The 19,932-nt window shown below is 36.8% G+C and overlaps 2 protein-coding genes across 2 annotated transcripts; both read right to left on the minus strand.

Moving 5' to 3' along the window:
• Positions 1-18: 18 nt before the first annotated feature.
• fabp2 (fatty acid binding protein 2, intestinal) lies at positions 19-1,991 on the minus strand. The gene is made up of 4 exons (XM_079461869.1): positions 1,614-1,991; positions 1,221-1,393; positions 429-536; positions 19-278 (listed from the first exon to the last, which is right to left on the minus strand). Exons 1-4 carry the CDS (start codon positions 1,678-1,680, stop codon positions 228-230), a joined length of 399 nt encoding a protein of 132 aa, XP_079317995.1. The 5' UTR covers positions 1,681-1,991; the 3' UTR covers positions 19-227.
• Positions 1,992-4,036: 2,045 nt separating this feature from the next.
• Positions 4,037-19,506, minus strand: gucy1b1 (guanylate cyclase 1 soluble subunit beta 1). Its single transcript, XM_079462369.1, has 13 exons — positions 19,308-19,506; positions 18,872-18,945; positions 17,225-17,325; positions 14,062-14,180; positions 13,553-13,750; positions 12,306-12,536; positions 12,077-12,193; positions 11,712-11,845; positions 11,060-11,257; positions 8,980-9,217; positions 7,863-8,003; positions 5,822-5,976; positions 4,037-5,337 (listed from the first exon to the last, which is right to left on the minus strand). The coding sequence occupies exons 1-13, from the start codon at positions 19,308-19,310 to the stop codon at positions 5,217-5,219; spliced, it is 1,830 nt and encodes a 609-aa protein (XP_079318495.1). The 5' UTR covers positions 19,311-19,506; the 3' UTR covers positions 4,037-5,216.
• Between the last annotated feature and the right edge of the window lie 426 nt (positions 19,507-19,932).

A 19,932-nucleotide genomic window follows, 5' to 3' on the forward strand; every position in this document is an offset into this window, starting at 1 on the left:
GAGAGTGACTCGCTGACGTAATGCATTTCTGTTGTTTATTATTACATACAGCACTGAAAACAGTTCACACAAGGCTTTGAATATCAAAACTCAGTGCAAACGAAACATGGTTTACATGCACACACCTTATTTTTTAACCTTACTTTGTAAACATTAAATACAGGGCTGCCAATTCCTGTAAAATATTTAGTGTTAACTAAACAGTTTTGAATCGTCCAAATATAGTTCTAACCCCTTTTGAAAATCCTCTTGGCATCGACACCTTCATAGTTGTAGGTCTGTGGAGGAATAAAACAACACTGGTTTGTGCAAACAGACAATACAGTTTGTGGACATTATGAGGTGATGTTATGTCATCTACTCAGATAAGTTTAGTGTTTCACTGTAGGCCAAGCAATTGTTTCCATAATAGCAAAGCAAGATCTTACCTGTACAAGTTCACCACCAATAATCTTCCTGGTTGTTATGAGAACCTTTCCGTTGTCCTTGCGAGTGAAGGTGCCCTTCAACATGTCCCCCTCCGTGACCCAGGATCCCTGTGATGAGAAGGTCAGAAGTTAAGTTCAGTCTGAATTAAGCAGAAATAATAAGACAACATTATCTAGTTGGTCAAACTATTTGCATAGGAGGCTTGTTGAGTGTTTGCTTATTGTACGGCTAGAGGGTATTGTACAAGATACACAGTCTGCTTTGCTGAACTTTTAATGGCTCCCTCCAACCAGAAAAGAAAAACTGTGGATTACACAAAACATGAACCACTGTTTGACCTATTATTTATGGCTGCAAAGACTGTATATGTTGTAAGTCTTAAATGTACATAAACCTGATTTAGTTGAAGCAGTAAAAAAAGGAATTCCTAGGCAAAGTTTTTATCATTTCGCCTAAATACAAATATTTATTGACCTTCTGTCACCATTTACTCGCCCTCATGTCATCTCAATCATGTATGACTTTCTGTCTTCTGCAGAACAGAAAAGATGATATTTTAAAGCATGATGGGGACAGAACAGTGGCGGTACACATTCACTTCTATTATATGGACACAATACCAATGTAAGCGAATGGGTACCACTGTTGTTCGTTAACCAACATTCTTCAAACTACGTTTTTTTGTGTTCTGCAGAAGAAAGCCGTACAGGTTAAAAATGACAAGTGGGTCAGTAAATGAACGATCACTATAAAAGATACAAAATGTCTATTCTCAAATCAGACATGCTTACACTGAGCTCAGTGCCATCTGCCAGAGAATATTCAAAGTTGACGCCGAGAGTGAATTCTATGTCCAGGGTGCGGAAAGCACTAACTTCCTTCACTATGAACTTGTCACCAGATTGCTCCAGGGTGATCTTCAGGTTGTCATGAGCAGCCAGTTTCCTTTTTACCATGTTGATGCCTGTTAACACAAACACATGCACATGCACTTACTGTAAATAATGACGCACTCAATAACTCAGCAAGTCTGGATATTGTTAATGAAGAGTGTTCAAGCATTTGTTCTTAAAACCAAAGACTATAAATTTTGACTATTCATATTTCACAAAAGAATACATTCATAAGCATCTGCTGAATTTGACTTTGATGAATTTGAAAGTAATTGCTATAAAAGCTCTTACCCATTTGTTCCATAAACTTCTCATAGTTCTCATTGCGGTCAATTTTCCAGGTACCATTGAAAGTCATGATGACGGATGTGCTGTGATCCTAATGATGGCCCAGCTTTACCCCACGCCTCGCTTTTATACCGGTTTAAGTGACAACACACTTGCTTATCTGAGTATTATCTTTACGCTGATGTGGCTGAGTAAAGCTCACGGAGTGTAAATTTCCCCCTCCCTCCAGGCTATACATTACACATCCCAGCATGCATCACTCTTTCGCCGATTCTAAAAAAGAGTGGAGGCTTCGATTCATTCCATGGGAACAAGCGCTCACTTGTATCGGATGGTCAAATATTTACGTCACTGGTGGCTGTTGTTCGCACACAAAGTCCTGCTTTTGTTTGAGTTAATCGCTGTTTTATCTCTGTGTAGGGCGTGTCTAGAGTACACATGTAGTGATTATGTGGTTAGAACTCCTGTGGCAGTATAAATAAGGCAAATATTTAAGCAGTGATTTAGAAATATTAAAGAAATATTAAAGAAATACAGCTTCAAGCATTTTGTCCTTTGTATGCACATTGCAAACCTGCACAATCTCTTCTGATGGAAGAGACAGTGCAGATCACTTTTATGCAATTTTTTTTGAATAGGTCTGAAATATGAAACGACAACAATTCGAGTTTTTCCCTTTTTTACCCAACCAGAAGTTAAAACAAACAAGCATTTATTTGTGTACAAGTCCCGCATCGAAGGTCAAATCCATGCAACATTCAATGGATTCATCTGAATAGCTGGAGACCTGAAAGAAAGGTTAAAGGGATATCAGTGTTGGCGTATTATAACTTCATTTGTAGCCTTGGATCTAAAATATTGATAATCTCAGATAATGGTGCATTTCATCATTACCTCAAACCTAATCCTCTCAACAGTTCAATAAAATAAGACCTTTGAGGCTGTATTGTCTGTCTTATCGAATCTGAAGATAAGAAAAGAGGTGAAACCTCTAACGAGATGAAAATGGATTTATTGTTAGTTAAAATGCATGACTGCAACTTCACACAAATTGTAATATTGTACTGGACCTTAAGTGAACATGCAGACATTAGACACATTTAACAATATTTCGGCTAACTATTGAATCTAGTCTGCATTTCATTTCATGCACAACTCATCAAATCAAAGGTGGACAGTGGTGAAGTATTTTTACTAAATTTTCAAGTATCTGTATGGTACAGTGTAAGAATCAGTGTTTTTACATTGGACATTTTTACTTGACTACATTATCAACCAAAAAATCTACAAATTGACTTTATTTAACTGTCACTGAAGTATTTTTCCTGAGTAAAAGTATAAGACGATTGTAATATACTAGTATATAGTATAAAACAGTAGGTTAAAAAATATTTATGAAAATAAAGTAAAAAAGTATATTTGTCTAAACGACAAACTCTAATCTTTTTGCAGTTGACATGGTGGTTTATTTTTGGACAGTACCGCCTGCAGCTGTAGTGCTGCATGCAGTTTTCTTATCATTAGCAGTTGACCTTACAAAGGTTTTCTCTCTGAATATGCTTTAGCAGTCATTTTGTGTACTGTTTTTCTGTCTGCTTTTTTAAATCAAAACTGGTGATGTCTGCCCAGTTAACACAATGCAGCACGGTTCTCAAGTGTGTGTACAGTGGCTTCCTTTAAGGTCCAAAATGTCCTCCTAATATAGTGAAACCTCACTAGTTAAAAAGGTTATCAAATATGCATGTTTATAATGTTTAGGTGTGAAGGTTAAAGGTTGGGTTGGGAGCCTGAAAGTATTATTACCCTATTAATAATGGGAGTACGTAAGACAATCTTATAAATATATTGAAACAAACATGATTGTACATGTTTGGTTATGGGGAAAGAGGCTAAGGCCAGAAAACATCTAAATACAATCTTACTTATATAGTGTGTGTGATTGAGAGAGAGAGAGAGAGAGAGAGAGAGAGAGAGAGTGAGAGAGAGTACACACTGGATGCTTGCAGTGTCGCGACAAAACTTGATTGCTTCTGTAATAATGAATGGAGATATCTAAATTGCAAGCAGCTGTTACGGTGAGCCTTAAAATGTATTAGTTATGTGTAAAAATAACTGGTGACCTCAGTTAACTTTATAGTAAATAAGTGTGTGCGTGTGTGTGTTTGGATGGGGTGCTATAGAGACTACAGAGGTGTGCTATGTAGTAAGGGTAGTGTGCCAAAAGTTTATGTCCAGGAGGTAATGTTTAACTGTACAAGATACAAATCAAAGATAATTTATCTGATGATTGTTTAAAGTCTAACATTTTTAATTGTGATATCATCGTGCATCAGAAAGGTTTCAAAGTCTAGAATAAAGTAATAAGCATAAAGGAGGCTAAGCTTGTTTAGGTGTCTTTGACATTAGCACGAGCCATGACTGTCTTTAGATCTAACTGTTTACTTTATTTAGAGAGATAAATATGCAAAATAGCAGCAATACAATATACTATAATTAAGTCGGTGCATATGCTTATTTTCATAAATCAATACACACAAATTAAAATAAAAAAGTTCACAAGACATTTAACATAACTTACAGTAGCCTATTTTGCAAGGGTGTTAATAAAAGCATAGTGTTAAGGGTAGATTTCCTATTACAGTAATACATTTATCTGCAAAATTCAATGAATACAAACTCCATTAAATAACTAACTTCTCAAATACTGAACACTCACTTATTTAGACATATTTAGAATATATTAACTTAATAACAACTGTAGAATAACATCAGAGGACATTTGTGCTGTTAATCATAAAATAACATATGTACATGAAGGGCACATTCTCTGCTGCAATGTAATTCTTTGTTTACACATTGTCGTAGGAAAATTTCAAATAAAGTTAATGAAGCTTAAAGTTAAGTTATTACACTCATACAGTAACAACATGTGTTGTGTTACTTGACATCTTCAGATTGTTCCCTAATTGATGCATAATTAAAAATTGCTAAATGACTACATGTAAATGACTAAATGTAAAAAAAGTTTTTTAAATTGTTGGTGTTCAATTAAATATAATAATTAACATTAAATATTATTATATAGCCAATATCAACACACAGAAAAAAAAGTGATGAAATGAAAATAACCTTCAGTTTGTTCAGTGATTAAATAATATTTTCCTAGACTTGCTAGTGACTTGAATAATGTCACAACCTCTACCATAAACAAAACAGGATGAAATTAGAAAAAAAACTAAGCATTTGCAAGTTGCATAGTCTTTTTATAACAAGTTCCAGTTGCATTAATTCTAATTTTCCATCTGAAATTAATTATATAGTTGGCACTCAAGGTACTGTAGCATCAAGTTGACCAAATGGATGAACATTTTTTTCATGTGAAATACGTCCATTCTTTAATACTTTTCCATTATGTGTGAATCAGAGAAAATTGGCACTTCAACAGCAAGGGGCACTGAAGAACATTCTTCACTGTGTCTACATTTAACCCCTAAGAGGTGAAAAATAAAATGATCTTGATGAATAAACCCTATTTACAGATTTCAGAATTAACGTAAAACAGCTGAGAACAAAATGACAATGACGTTGCTGTGGGTCCACTGGATGTCAGTAGGTCTTACGTGAAAGAAACCACACTTTCATTGGCTCTTTTTTCCCCTTCATGGTTATGGGTCCTCTGTATTCCAAATGAAACTGAGGGTCAGCGTTCTCCGCTGACTGCAAACACCTGAGAAAACGACACAATAACAGCATAACATTTATTTTTAAATAATTCTTATTAAATATTAACTGTAAAGTTGTTCAAAATCTAATTATAATATTTGAACCACATTGCACATTAGTAATTTGATTTCCCTTTACAGTAAGGTTGTATTTGTTAAAATTAATAAATGTATTAGGTAACAATAACCAATATACATAATATGTTTTTTACGCATTTCATGCTAGTTTATTGTGTCTGAACTAATATTAAGAAATACAACATTATTTATTTAAAATGTGTATTAGTAAATGCTAAACTTAACACAAACTAACATTAATATTGTAGAAGCGTTGTTCATTGTTAGTTAATGTTAGCTAATGCATGAACTAATCGTTACTAAATTCAACTTTATTGTATAGTGTCACCAATAATTCTGTACTACCTATATCATAAAAAAGAAAAAGAAATGAATAAAATGCATTTTCAAGGTCTAACTTGATTGTCTCACCTGTATGTGTACTCGGACACATTTATTTTTCCTTTCACTCCAGTGGTCTCGGTACGACTAGTCAGGTTGACTGTATTTCCAAATAGGCAGTAGCGGGGCATTCTTTGACCTATAACCCCTGTGACCACCTCTCCTGTGTGGATTCCAATGGTGATCTGCTCCAAACATGGCAGTTAGAAGGTAAACATATAAAGCTTACAAACAAGCCCCAAAAAAATATGTTGTTATACTATGTTAAAGAAGTGCCAGAGTAACACGGCATTATTGTTTCAGGATCAAACTGATCTGGGTTTATTTTGAAATACAAAAGAAAAGGATGATCTGACGGTGTCTGCCTTTGCCAGACTGTGCACAAGCTTTTGCATGAGTCTCACTTTCTTTGTGTAAATGTGTTTAAATGTGGCCATGCCATCTGTCTAATATAGCAGGTTCTCTTATGTAGATGCTTTTAGTATTCAAGTGGCATATCTCTAACAGTCACACATATAATAACAAACCTGTGTCGTGTGGTTAAACAAAAGCCCCTGTTGAGACTACTGCCGACATGTCTAACGTGTTTGAGATCTATTTTGGAGCTATTTTTTGGAAGGATAATACACATTGAACACTGGGTAAAACACCCACCCACAGGAACATCCCCTAGGCAGATCTTGTCTGACATTATCTTAGGCAGATCTTGTCTGACATTATCTTGCAGGTACAAAAAATGTGAAAATGTGAATATCATACCTTTCAAATGAAGTAATGTTTCGAAAACAAGTACCTCTAACAAGTGATTAGGCTCATACTCCACTTTCCACGTACAAGTAGGTAAGTTTGAACTATTAAAGCATGTAATGTTTTTATTAACAGTAATTTATTACAGTTTACTAGTTTGCTTGCAGTGTATACACTTTATACTTAGGGCGAGTAAAGATCATCCTTTATCACTGTTGCAGTGAATTTGTAAATCACGTTCATGCACACTACTTCTAGATTGTATTTAAACTTCATAATGTTAACCAGGGTTCTGGATGAGAAAAGGATTGTCTGTGAAACAGTTGAGAATTGTCCAATCACATGAGGTCAAACATGTAAAAATCAATATTGATACACTATCAGCTAAAGTAGGAGGGTCTTGGGCACACAGAGCTGCGCCCTGGCGACGTTCTGACGTGAGTCAAAAAAAGTTTGTGTACCTACATAAGCACTCATTAGTATGACGCCCTGCACGTACAACACATACAGTATGTATTGTCACAGAAAGTCTAACACAACTAGCAGGCGAATATAGTGTGAATAAATATATTTATTTCTAAATTATTTTGCCAAATTTATTATGTCAAACTTATATTTTACAGTCTTCTTCGTGCCCCTTTCGACCAGCCGCCACAGCTCATGGGACTTGAAGCGGGTTCGGTACGCACAAGTCTGCATTCAAAGCATCCTTGATATCAAGAAAATATCCGGGTTCATTAATGTTCTATTCTTGTGTTCTTAAGTATTGGAAGATGACTTTGACGGTTATTGATGACGTTGAGCGAGTACACGAGCATTCACATTTAATTGGCTTAACACAAATGAATAACATTCATCTGAAATTAAATACATTTATGAATTTAAGATTGACTTGTCTGGACAATTCACCCAGTTTAAGATCAGATAAACCAATTCAATTGTGTGAAAATGGGTGTCAATTATAATTAAATTAATCCAACAACCTATTTTTTATTTATTTCACATTAAAAAAAATTATTCATTTCAACAGCACTTTATCTCCTGTGAAACTGCTCAAATGTCCTACTTGAACCAGTATTAAATCATTCTGTCAAGTCATTGACAAACATTTCCTATATTATGTCCAAATGGTTTAGGGGTTCTGACAGAGAGTGCCTAGATATTATAAAACACTTCAACTGGGGAAGATAAGATGTTCTAGAATGAAAAGAACTTAAAATAACCTAATGTGTAATGCACAAAAGATGTTGAAGCTTGAAAATAGGTTGTAGTGAAGGTTTTAAAGAGGCAGTGTTTCTAAACAAAGTGAACTCTGAGTGCTTACTTGCACTGGGTCCTCATCCACTTTCACCTGCCCAGCCATCTCCATCATGTCCAGGGCCAGGTGACAGATGGATTTCGCATGATGGGTGCAGGGCTCCGGGAGACCACTCACTGTCATGTACTTATCCCCAACAGTCTCCACCTGTGAGCGCGAAAACAAACATTTGGAACTGAGGGTTTTCATTCAGAAATGATCAATGTGCCCCTTGCTGTGACGAACCTCACAGGCACAATTTACAAAATACTTTCTATGAGAAAACATGTTAAACTATTTACCATTAAAATAAAATTCACATGATGTACAGCAGAAGTAAAGTAAAATAAAGCAGAAGATAATATCCCCCTATCATCTACTGTTAAGAGATCCAAGTTAAGGATACTTTGCTTTCATTGCCCCCATTTCTTATTCTCCAACCCAATACCTATCCTAATGAATTCTAAAACATCTTTGGAGAGAGACTAGTCTCTTGTGAGACCTTTGGACCACATAGACATCATTGGCTTTAAATAAATATTCCTTTTTTTGGTGTGCTGGTCCTTAAATTCTACCGTTTGTTTGGTTAGCAAAGCCACATGAAGTGCATTCTTGTCTGTATGCCTAGGATGTAAATCAAGGACATCTCTTCTTTGCCCTTTTTGAAAAGAGCATTGTATGCGATGCATAGTTGGGGGAAAGGCATAAAATCTAAGGACCATTTGCATCCCTTATTTTCCAGTCCAAATATATACAGTATTTCTTGAAACAGTAATGACAATTTTGTGACATCACACGACAAACATTTTATATTACCATCCACACCAATTATAAATGAAGGAGAATTATGATTCATATATGTAACCTGCAATTGAAATTGTAATGATAAAATATTGTTCAGAAACTATGAGAGGAAAATGTGGTGAAATTTCTTAAACACTCTTTCTGGCTGTGTCTTTCCATTAAAGTCCAAAGGACCATAACTGAGATTTATTTCATTAAATATAAATTGTTAAACATGTTTATGTGTCCTTAAGACCTGAAGAATTTTTAGCATTCAAACATTGTTTTATCCCTTCAGCTATTCCCCTGAACCGAAGAGACAAATCTGAATAGACACAATTTCCAGGTCGCCTCCCCTCACCTTGTAGACATAAGGGTTCTTCCGAGACACGGTGAGAATGTCAAATCTGGTGTAGATATCGTTGAGCAGGTTGACAATTTTAATGGCTCCCTCCGCAGACGCATGTTTGCTGCAGAATGCATTGAACCCCACGATGCCGCTAAAAAGAATTGTCACGTTGTCATATCGCTTAGCCGGTACGGGCCGTTTGTGCCGCAGCTCATTGGCTACAGAGGGAGGCAGAACTGAATACAGCAACCTGAAACAAAAAGAAATTCATTATTTTCATGCGCATTCCTCAATCCAACATATTCATTGCATTAAGTTTCACAAAAAAAGGTCATTTTGAGCCATATTGTCTCCTTTACTGATGTGTGGCCAATCGAAGCAGTCCAGTTGTTTACTGCAGTCTGTGAAAAAGGTTATTCAGCAAGACATAATAGACTTTATCTCATTCAGAATTAATTATTTTGTTAAATTCCCGCAAATCGACCCTGGAATATCACAGTACTACCCCTGAAGGTTAAGAGCTAATTATCCTCAGAGCTGTTTGTGTACTCGCTCGCTACATTTATCCATCTGTTCCATCTGGGGGATTTATGGGGCTCTTAGCAATGCACCATGATGAAAAACTGATTTAATAATTTTCATCATTTCATTGTCATTTCATTGGTTTACAATAAAAAAATAGTATTGATCTCCATCGAAGCTATATCACAGAAAACACGTCTTTCTCACGTACAATGCACTGCCATGGTAACTGTCTTATGTATTATTGTCTGGCAAAGCTCCTAAATTATGGATAAATATGGTCGGGCTTGCTACAGCTGGGAAACATTTCAATGAATTGGTCTGCTCGCGGTCTCACAATAACAAAAAACAAGCTCCTTATAAATACATATTCGTGCTTTTTTTCAGACAGCATAAATAATAGACGTTTTGCAGATCAAGCAGATACTGTATGTATTGAAAAGTAAATAATTCAACAGTGGGATTCACAGCAAAAATAACAACCAAAACAAACAATCTGCTCTCTGTGAGGCGAGATTAGCACAGAATTCATCTGCATATAAAAAATTCTGTATTAAAATCAAGTACAGAAAATGCCACGGTCGCATTTTAGTATCTCAAATTGACCAACTGCACAAGTTTAAATGTGGGAAACCTGCTAGTGAAGATAAGATGACACTATTCACCACCTTCGGAATATGGCCTATTACCTTTATCAAAACGTCACATACATCTAAGAAATAAATGCACAGAGTGAAAAAACAGAGAAGGCAAATTTGAAATGAACTGATATATTTGTTCTTAGAAGAACTTCGAAGCTGCTCTTTGAAACCATAACTACACGTCAGCTACACATACGTGTACTACTCAAACTTTCTAGTAATTTGAAACACGGATGAGAATATATTCTTGTGGCTATGTAGATTTACTAAAGCCTAGCTTGGCAGAGTCATGTCTTAAATTCACATTACAGAATTGTCTAAATCTACACTGGCAGTTGTATAGCCGCAGACAGTGTTTACTGTCTGGCAGAATGCGAGATGGAGGACCTAGTGATGTTCAAGGTTCTCCACCAAATTTAATAAACAAACACACAGCTCACTCGCTGAGGCAGACCCACTCCCCCCACAGAGAGCGCAAAAACTGCGTCACTTTCCAAGAGGAAGAGACGGCCATCTTACACAAACACATGCTTATTTTTTTACCAGGATTTGAATGCTTTTGCGTTTCTTATAATATTATGCGAAGAAATTTCCGTGCCATGTCACATATCTCAGATGTTATGCTGCAGAGACTTGCAATGATACGCTTACAATCTTTGTTGCAGTCATCCATTGCTTGATAAGATCATTTCTTTCCACACAGCTAAAATTACATAAATGTTTAAAACAAGTGTGAATCTTCATTTAAACAAACAATGAACACCAAACTGGAATGCAGTTTTAACACTTCACCGCTTGGCTTTCATTCAACACAATATGCTCAGTCAGACAAGGAATTCACCAGGGCATACTGTGACCTAACAGCATTGCGTCCATTGGATTATAACAAGAACCTTTATTTCCTGAATGTGGCGTGCCGGAAGCCTGACCTGTCTGTCTTCTTCTTCTCATCCTCCAGGGCTCGGAGCGTGTGCTGCAGTCGGTCAGTAAGGATCTCCAGCTCCTGGGTCAACTTGTACTCTTCACGAAACTGCTCACCCAGCAGCACAAGGTCACGGGTGGCATCGTGAAGGGGAATGTCACTTAAATAGAGACCTCTCCTTGTCAGGTCATCCAGATTCATAACACTAGGATAAACAAATAAGAAAAAGCGGCATTAGGGCAATTATTTAAGGTACCTCAAGTAAAAACTCCTAAACCCAATCGACCCATCAGGAATTGTGTATACATATAAATGCAGTTGAAAATTTGAAATTAAGCTAATTTAGTGTTTCTTCATCTAGATGAATTGGCCGTAGCCTTAAAAAATGTAATTTCCTTAACGTTGTTTACAAGTTCTCGGTATTTTAAGTGTTTAGAAACAAAGTATTTGCATTTCTTTGAGTCTTTGTAATAATCATCTCAGATTTTTGTTCTATCATTTAGCAGTTAACAGACATATTTTTCCTGAAAGCGACATACAACTGATTTCTCATTTTCTATATTTAAAGTTCGTGTGGAGGGCAGGAGATTGAAAGATGCCATATCAGTGTGAGCTACAGAAACCCTTCGGTTCATCTTTAATATTGCACATGGGTCTACCTTGGTGAGCACAGAAACAGGATGTTTTCAGTCTCTGGCAGCGAAATCATCTGGCCCTTCAGTCTGAGACAGCTGATCTCTGTTCCAGTGAGTTCATCTTCACTCTCAGCAGTCTCTACGTTCAAGAGTCCCTCCTACAGGAAGTCAAAGGCAATTTCATGTTTCATGCTGTCTTGTGAGCAGCACAAGTCAAATCTTTGCTGTTCGCCATGTTTTACTCCCTGTACTGTTTGTGTGTGTGTGATACAGTATGCAGAACAAACTCAATTTATGTCACAACCATTAACCACAGAACAAAAGGTTTCAGTTAATGAGTGTTGATGTTTTTGTACACATGACTGTAGTGTGTTGTAGGTCAAACAGACCTTACTCCGCAACACAAAGACGGTGTTGATGTGAGACAAGATGCCATGGAAACTGAAGTCTATGTGCGGCCGCACCAGAGAGAACACCGAGGACAGGTTACAGACGCCAGGCTGCAGCTGGAAGATAACACACATAACTTGACACTTTTTCTCCAACACACTTTATTTAAACCTTTATACTTCAAATAATCCACTTTTTTAAATAAACGATTCTTCTTGAGCAGACAACCTGTGGCAGAACTCTGAAGATGGCATTGCCACACTGTGTGAGCATGAGGTCTTTGTCAAACATCAGATGGAATGGGAAAGCCTTGCAGAAGGTGTACGGACTGATTCGTGTCTCTTGAGTTCCGTTCTCCTCGAAACCATCCAGGTCTTCGTAAAACGCCTCTTCCTCTGAGTCTTTCTCTTCAATCAAGAACTTAATGTGATCGCACTCTTCACTCTTCTGCTGAATTACCTGGTGCACCGTCACAAAACAAAATATTATTTTATTGTTAAATATCTGTTTTTAATGTTTATACACATTGCACGTAGACTAAGCGAAATAAAACACTACTGTTAATCTAATTGTGGGTGTGTTTGATAAAAAGGAATGTCAAGTATATTTACATTATGCAAGAGACACTCTCTAGAACAATCTCTTATTTTTCCCCCTCTGGTAATGTTGCTGAAAATGGTCCTAAAATTGTTTTTAACGCAGACATCATATCATGTCTGAGCTGAATGCAAAGAAGCTGTTGTTTTTTCTCTCTCAGCTTGAAGTTGAGCCCATTTCACTGACGTCAAGCCACTGTCTCTTTGCCCTGCCATCACCATGGCAACGCTAGCTAACATTTTTTTCAACAAGTCAGGTGTTACATTTGGAGGGTCTGTCGATTGGACTCCCTCATTTCACACTAAGCCCAGATGGAGAGAGAGAGATAGAAAGAGCAGTCTGCCGTCTGGGAAATTATTAGCTCTTATTGGTTAAGGGGGATTTATTTGGAAAATAAGGCAGAGACTACAGCGCGGTGTCAAAGGATAAACCTTAGGGAGTCCATCTTACCGTTGTGTACCCATGGACCCCCGTCAGTGGGATAAAGACAACAGCAAGCTCTGCTCTGGTGGAGTTTTAATGATTTTGGTGTGGTGCACATTATTGCTTGTTTGCATTGCTTTATTTTGAGGGGTCTGTGGTCCATACATTATTTTTACCGTCCAATGTATTTTCCTAATTTAGTCATAAGGTAAATGCTAATAGTCTTGCAAGACGTACTGTTAAGAAGATCTGTGTATTTGAACTGATACTCTTGTTGTTGGTATCATTGAGTATATTGAATAGTTTATAAACCAAGTACAGTATATGCACAAGTAGTCATGTCTGTTGATGTGGATAAAAACAAGACACAAGAAAGTTCACATACACGCCAGCAGTAACTGCCAGACAACAGACAATCAACAAAAACACAAAGCACAGGCACAGCATAAGCCAACCTTCATCTCAATCTCGGTTCCATGAATCTGCTGTGCAACTGTCTTGATGATCCCGATGACGATGTCCTGGAGACCTTCTCTCTCGGAGTAGTAGTGTAAAATAAGGTTGTTTCCTTTCTCTGCGTCCGTACAGCGGAAGGAAGGCGCACGCATACCAGGGTAGATGGTGCCCAGATGGTCATGCAATGCGTCCAGATTCTGAGGGAACAAGCAGATCTTAACGTGGTGAGGAAAAAGGATGAAACGCAGTCCGGAATTTAAAAAATGTAAGCATCAGACATATACTGTAAAACAACACCAAAACATCATAAGAGTTCAACATGAATTTCTTTGGCAAGTTTTACAGTATTTTAAGTTACAATTTTACTGTGTAATCCATCAAAACTTGTATTTTTACAAAACTTGTATTTTTATTTTATTTAACCTTAAAACTAAACCATATGCAATGTTTGAAATACAAAACTTGTCTTGTTGATGAATTTTGTTTGACATAAACAGTAGCCCCTTACTTGTAAAAATTCACGAACATTGGAGCCCAACACTCTGAGGATGGTGTCATAGCCTGATTCCTGACAGAACTCAAAGAACATTTTCCCAAACAGTTGTAAGATTTCTCCTGCATCTATTTCTGTTGAATCCAGTTTAGAATCAACGGAGAAGAAAAATAGTAAAACGTTGTTTAATGATACAGCATTCAGTTCCTGTGCTTCAAAGGGAAAATTATTGGCCTGCATCAAGTGCACTGCACATAGGTGTAATTTGCGAGTAGGACAAGTGGAACATTTCGCCACCACATTTTGGAAAAAATTAAGAAATGTTTGCGGAAGTTGTGTATTGTTTAGGGGCCATGAACATCTTAAACTTGTGGAAAACGCACACACTCATAAGTTATATTTGCGAAAGACAGAGATCCGCAACTCCAGAAATGCAGCCAGTATGAAATGCGTGCATCATCTGCACTAGGGGCACTTGCTTGTGCATCCAGTGTCCAATGAACAAGTGACATTTTTAGTCATAGGAAAAAATCGTTTTTAAGTGTAGTGCACTGAAACAGCCAAGCAGCCTTCCCCAAATGACAGTTTGGTAACCTCATACTTTGAGAGCTGGAGTCACTATATATGATAAAATATTCCCAACGAGTAATTAAGAGTTATAATTTATAAAAGTATTGTTTTTGTTATCTCACTTTTCAAAATAAAGTTACGCCAGTGGCGCTGCATTAGTGACACAAAGGTTATGGGTTTGTTTCAAATGCATAAAAATGTAAATATGCCTAAAAACTATGGACTGTTTACACAAATTAATTTGGCACCACAGAGTTCTCACTTTAACCTCTATTAAACTCTTTGGCGATGCTGGAAAAGACTTGGTGGATTTGGTTTCACTCTCCCATCATGCCCAAAAGGTATGCAACTCTGAACAGAAGTACTTTTTGTAAGTGATGTTGCATAAGGCAACTGAAACAATGTGAATATGTGTTCACAACTAAATCTAGTATGTATGGAGCGATTTTAGTCTCATTAATTATTCATGCGTAAAACAAGATACACACATGCGTAAACAGTTTCGCATGCATAAAACTTAATTTACGTGCACATAGTATATATTTACATTTACGAAAAGCAATTCACGTGCGTAAAACAAAACTATTTTCTCATAAAGTACGTTTCGCAAACATACAACTGCGCACAAAACTTTCGAAAAGTTAAAATGTACACGTTTGTATTGTTATGGGAATGTACAAATCGTCACACACGTGTGAATCGCCTTGGACGTGTGTGTGTGTTTTTTGAGACTCTCCTGGCAACGCACTTGGGTTGTCGTACTCTTTAGCCAATCAGATTCAAGCTTACCATTCAACCAATCACAACCCACTGAGGGCGCAGGACTCGAGGAAAACGGCTCTGCGCAGCTTTGGTGCAGGCGGCACATAGTTTGTTTTGTAGGCTAACGTTACATAGTTTAACCGTTCACGGAGAGTGTGTTTTTATGTTTTTAAACGTTGCTTACGTTACCATTACGATATGTGTTTATGTCAGAAAGCCTGCCTTAGGAACTAAAGTGTTTTTAGTGTTTCCCAGACGGACCAGTATAACCTATCAGTAAAGGTTTCATCCTTTGTTCATGTTGCTGCTCCTTTTCCGTAATGTGTTCATTTATTTGCACAATGTTGAAATCAGTATTATGTCTGCTATTGCTGTTTCGAATGTTTACATTGTTTGTATTGTTCCGCTTTAGCGGTTATTTGCGGACGTGATTGCTGCGATGTTTCTAAGCTAACGCTACATGTAGCTGCTACATTGCTATTGTTATTATTTCTCTTGTTCCTTTGTAGAACAAACCCACATGTTCAATCATAGTGGCAACAGGAATAAATAGGATTGCCAAACAAAGCCTCAATGTCTTCCTTCACTCTTGATTCTCTGACCGGAATCTGGTTCATACTTGGCCACCTCAACCAGTTAAATTCTTAGAGTAGTATAGTTCACTACTTGACAGTTTATGTGGTTGCCAAACCAAAATAATAGAGTTGTTACATGAACATGATTTTGGTTACATGTGGAATAAAGTGTTTTTATCGACTGCAAATCTTCAGTTTCCTCCCATTTTGCAATTCATTGCTGTATCATGTCTATTTACCTTACCGTGTTTCTATCTGAGGTCAGTAGTATTGTCAAAGACGGTTTGTGTCGTTTTTATTAAAATCTGATAATACTAGTTAACTTTAAATGTAGTAATTTATTAGTATGGGTCTATATAGGCTAATATATCTATCTAAATTAGTAAAATAATCCCTTCAATGGCGTTTACAGAAGCGAATAAGGAACATAACACGTATGTCTAACTAGACTATATTCATTTACATGAAGAGCTACAAAGTCAGGGGAAACAATAGAGTATTTCAAACTGACTTGACAGAACGCATTGTGAAATGAGACCAGGTGGACAGCAGCGAAGTAAATTGAGTAATGTATTTTATTTAACAGTAAAAAATATAATAAATTGTACCCACGAAGCTGCGCAAGTGTGGAAAAGATCGTAATGTGATTAACGTGCGGTGAGGGTGATGCGTCATTTCCGTTCTATTTGAGCCAAACTGCACTAAAGCTGCGCAGAGCCGTTTTCCTTGAGTCCGGCGCCCTCAGCGGGTTGTGATTGGTTGAATGGTAAGCTTGAATCTGATTGGCTAAAGAGTACGACAACCCAAGTGGAAGGGGTTGCGTTGCCAGGAGAGTCTCACAAAACACACACACACGTCCATGGCGATTCACACGTGTGTGACGATTTGCACATTCGTAAAACAAGACAAACGCGTACATTTTAACTTTTCGAAAGTTTTGTGCGCAGTTGTATGTTTGCGAAGCGTACTTTATGAGAAACTAGTTTTGTTTTACGCACGTGAATTGCTTTTCGTAAATGTAAATATATACTATGTGCACGTAAATTAGGTTTTATGCATGCAAAACTGTTTACGCATGTGTGTATCTTGTTTTACGCATGAATAATTAATGAGACTAAAATCGCTCCATAAGTATGCAACCTTTTGATAAGATGTATGTGTGTATGTGTTGGTGGATATTTGTACATTACAAGAGGTTAATAACAAAATTCTATTAGCAACATACTGAATATTCTAACCCACCCGTCCAAAACAAAACAATACATTCTTACTCAGAACTTTGCTTGCAGCAGCCACAAGGTCGTATGTTTTGGCATCCTCGTATATAATTCTGACGAGAAACTGTCCCTCTACATCAACTTGAGCTTCTCTCCTAAAAGAATATACATTTACATAAGATTTCTTCTATATAATACCACACCATAGAATTTACTAAGAATGAAATATCTGTTATTTGTTAAATATTATAATTTCAAGTGTGAGGAGTACATACATACAGTATACTATTAAGACTGAAGTCATAATGAGAGCTACTTAATCATCCTGTATAACAAGGATAAGTTAGAAAAAACTTAAATGATATATAAAGTACGATGAACAAAGATAATATCAGAACAGTAATACAACCCCAGTCTAAAAAACACAAATGTAATTTATCACATCTTGTACAGTTCACTGAGAACATTACTAACCTTCTAATACTGAAGCTCTGAAATAATGCTGCAGTAACTTTGGCTCTGACTAGTATAACATTGCCGAAACATTCAGTGAGACTCACAACTTGAGCCGAAACAGACTCTAAAACATGTTTACATTAGGCACAGCTGTGACTTGAAAAGGCTTCTCTTAAAAGTCACGTCAAAGAGACGAAGGAAGTTAAATAAAGCTGTTTGTGCAAAAGGAAAAAGTTGAACGTACGTGACCTCAAGCCCACATGTTGTGCTATGATGCCTCATGCTCTGAATTCAGACTGAGCATACTGAAGCAAAGACATGCTATCAAAAACAGTGTGAATCTAAATTTGCAATTTGATTATGAATCCACTAGATCTTCATTATCATATGGATATGTCCTGTACTATGCCCCTGTACTTTTTGTGCTGAAATTATGTTTGATTTCAGGAGAAGAAAATGTCCCTTATACACACTAAAAAATGATGGGTTAAAAATAACCCAACCGCTGGATCAATATTGAACCAGACCAACAGTAGTTAATTTGACCCAGCAAGGTGGGTTATTAATTTTTAACCCAACAGATGAGTTAAATATTCTACCCAAACGCTGGGTCAAATTAAATGCAATTCTGGGTTGATACAACTACAGATTTGTTATTTAGTGTACCTAAATGCTGGGTCAAATTAATTACAATTCTGGGTTGATTCAACTAAAGCTTTGTTATTTAGTGTACCTAAATGCTGGGTCAAATTAATTACAATTCTGGGTTGATTCAACTACAGATTTGTTATTTAGTGTACCTAAATGCTGGGTCAAATTAATTACAATTCTGGGTTGATTCAACTAAAGCTTTGTTATTTAGTGTACCTAAATGCTGGGTCAAATTAATTACAATTCTGGGTTGATTCAACTACAGATTTGTTATTTAGTGTACCTGAATGCTGGGTCAAATTATTTACAATTCTGGGTTGATTCAACTACACATTGTTATATAGTGTACCCAAATGCTGGGTAAAATTAACCCATATGCCTGATAATTCTAACACATTACAGTACAATTTAAGAAAATAAATTGCAACAGACTACCCATAGCTATAAAACTGTTAAACTACAAACATAGTGACAGACTTTTTAGTGATTCATTAATAAATATAGGTCTGGCAACAGCTCATGCACAACCAACATGCACACAGAGTCTTTTCAAATAAAATGAAAGATTGGTCATGAACTCCACATGGAACTCACTTAATGTCCTCCCATACATCAGGTCCATATTTTCTCAGCACCAGAAGTTCCAGTGCGTGGTTGACAAATCCGTACTGCAAAACAAGATATTAGAACACCAAATTATGATATTTAAATATAGAACATCAATATATGCATTTATATTATAGCACCATAATCTTTACATATTCTAGCGTAAATACAAATATGTTAGAAGCACTATTCATGCGCAAATCAAAACATGAGCTGTACGCCTCTCAAAACAAGTGAATGCAGTAGGCGAATTAAATATCTAAAACATGACTGATCTAAGCAATAGCCTTTCTTATTTCTATTGCTTACTATTTAGCCAGGCGATGCCACTGTAAACTACAGAGCAAACATGTACGGCAATACTAAACCCGAGTATTCATAAATATAAAGCATGTAAAAACCTACGTCATATTTTGCTACATACCATATTTCGCCAAATTCGCCAATTCCCTGTTTTCAGTTAAATGAAAATACTAAACACCAGCACACCAGCATTGACACAGCATTCAGCTGTTATGAGAGGACCACCATTCCTGAAACGGGCTCGTTGTTATTGACGGAGGATGTAGCCAACGGGAGCGCAAGGATGCAAGAGCTACGCGCAGTTGGTTCTCTTTTCAGATGCCGTATTCAGGAATTATACTACGTCAAAACATTGGCTCATAAATATTCATTACGCAATCGCACGTTTGTCCAGAAGGACTATCTGATTGGCTGTAATAGAGCCGTTAGTAAGTGGACGCTAGTCAGTAACGAATCCTGCCATGGCAGAAGGCGTGGCTCATGAATATTCTATGAATAATTTGCCGCTCCAGGAAGGTTACTAAGCAACGTCAGCATGACCTTATTAATATTCAGACACGAAGCTTCACCGAGTGATATTGATAATTACGTAATTTCATGGCGTCTGCGTATAGTATAGTTATCTGCGAGTTAGTGATCGTGATTTCTAACAAATGAATGCAAAAAGAGAAGCTGGTCTTGTGTTTCTATATCAAAAACTGTTTTTAATTTTTCTAATGTAGAGAATCTGAATATTTTTTTAGATC

The sequence above is a fragment of the Barbatula barbatula genome (assembly GCF_947034865.1).
Source record: "Barbatula barbatula genome assembly, chromosome: 8".
NCBI classification, from domain to species: domain Eukaryota; kingdom Metazoa; phylum Chordata; class Actinopteri; order Cypriniformes; family Nemacheilidae; genus Barbatula; species Barbatula barbatula.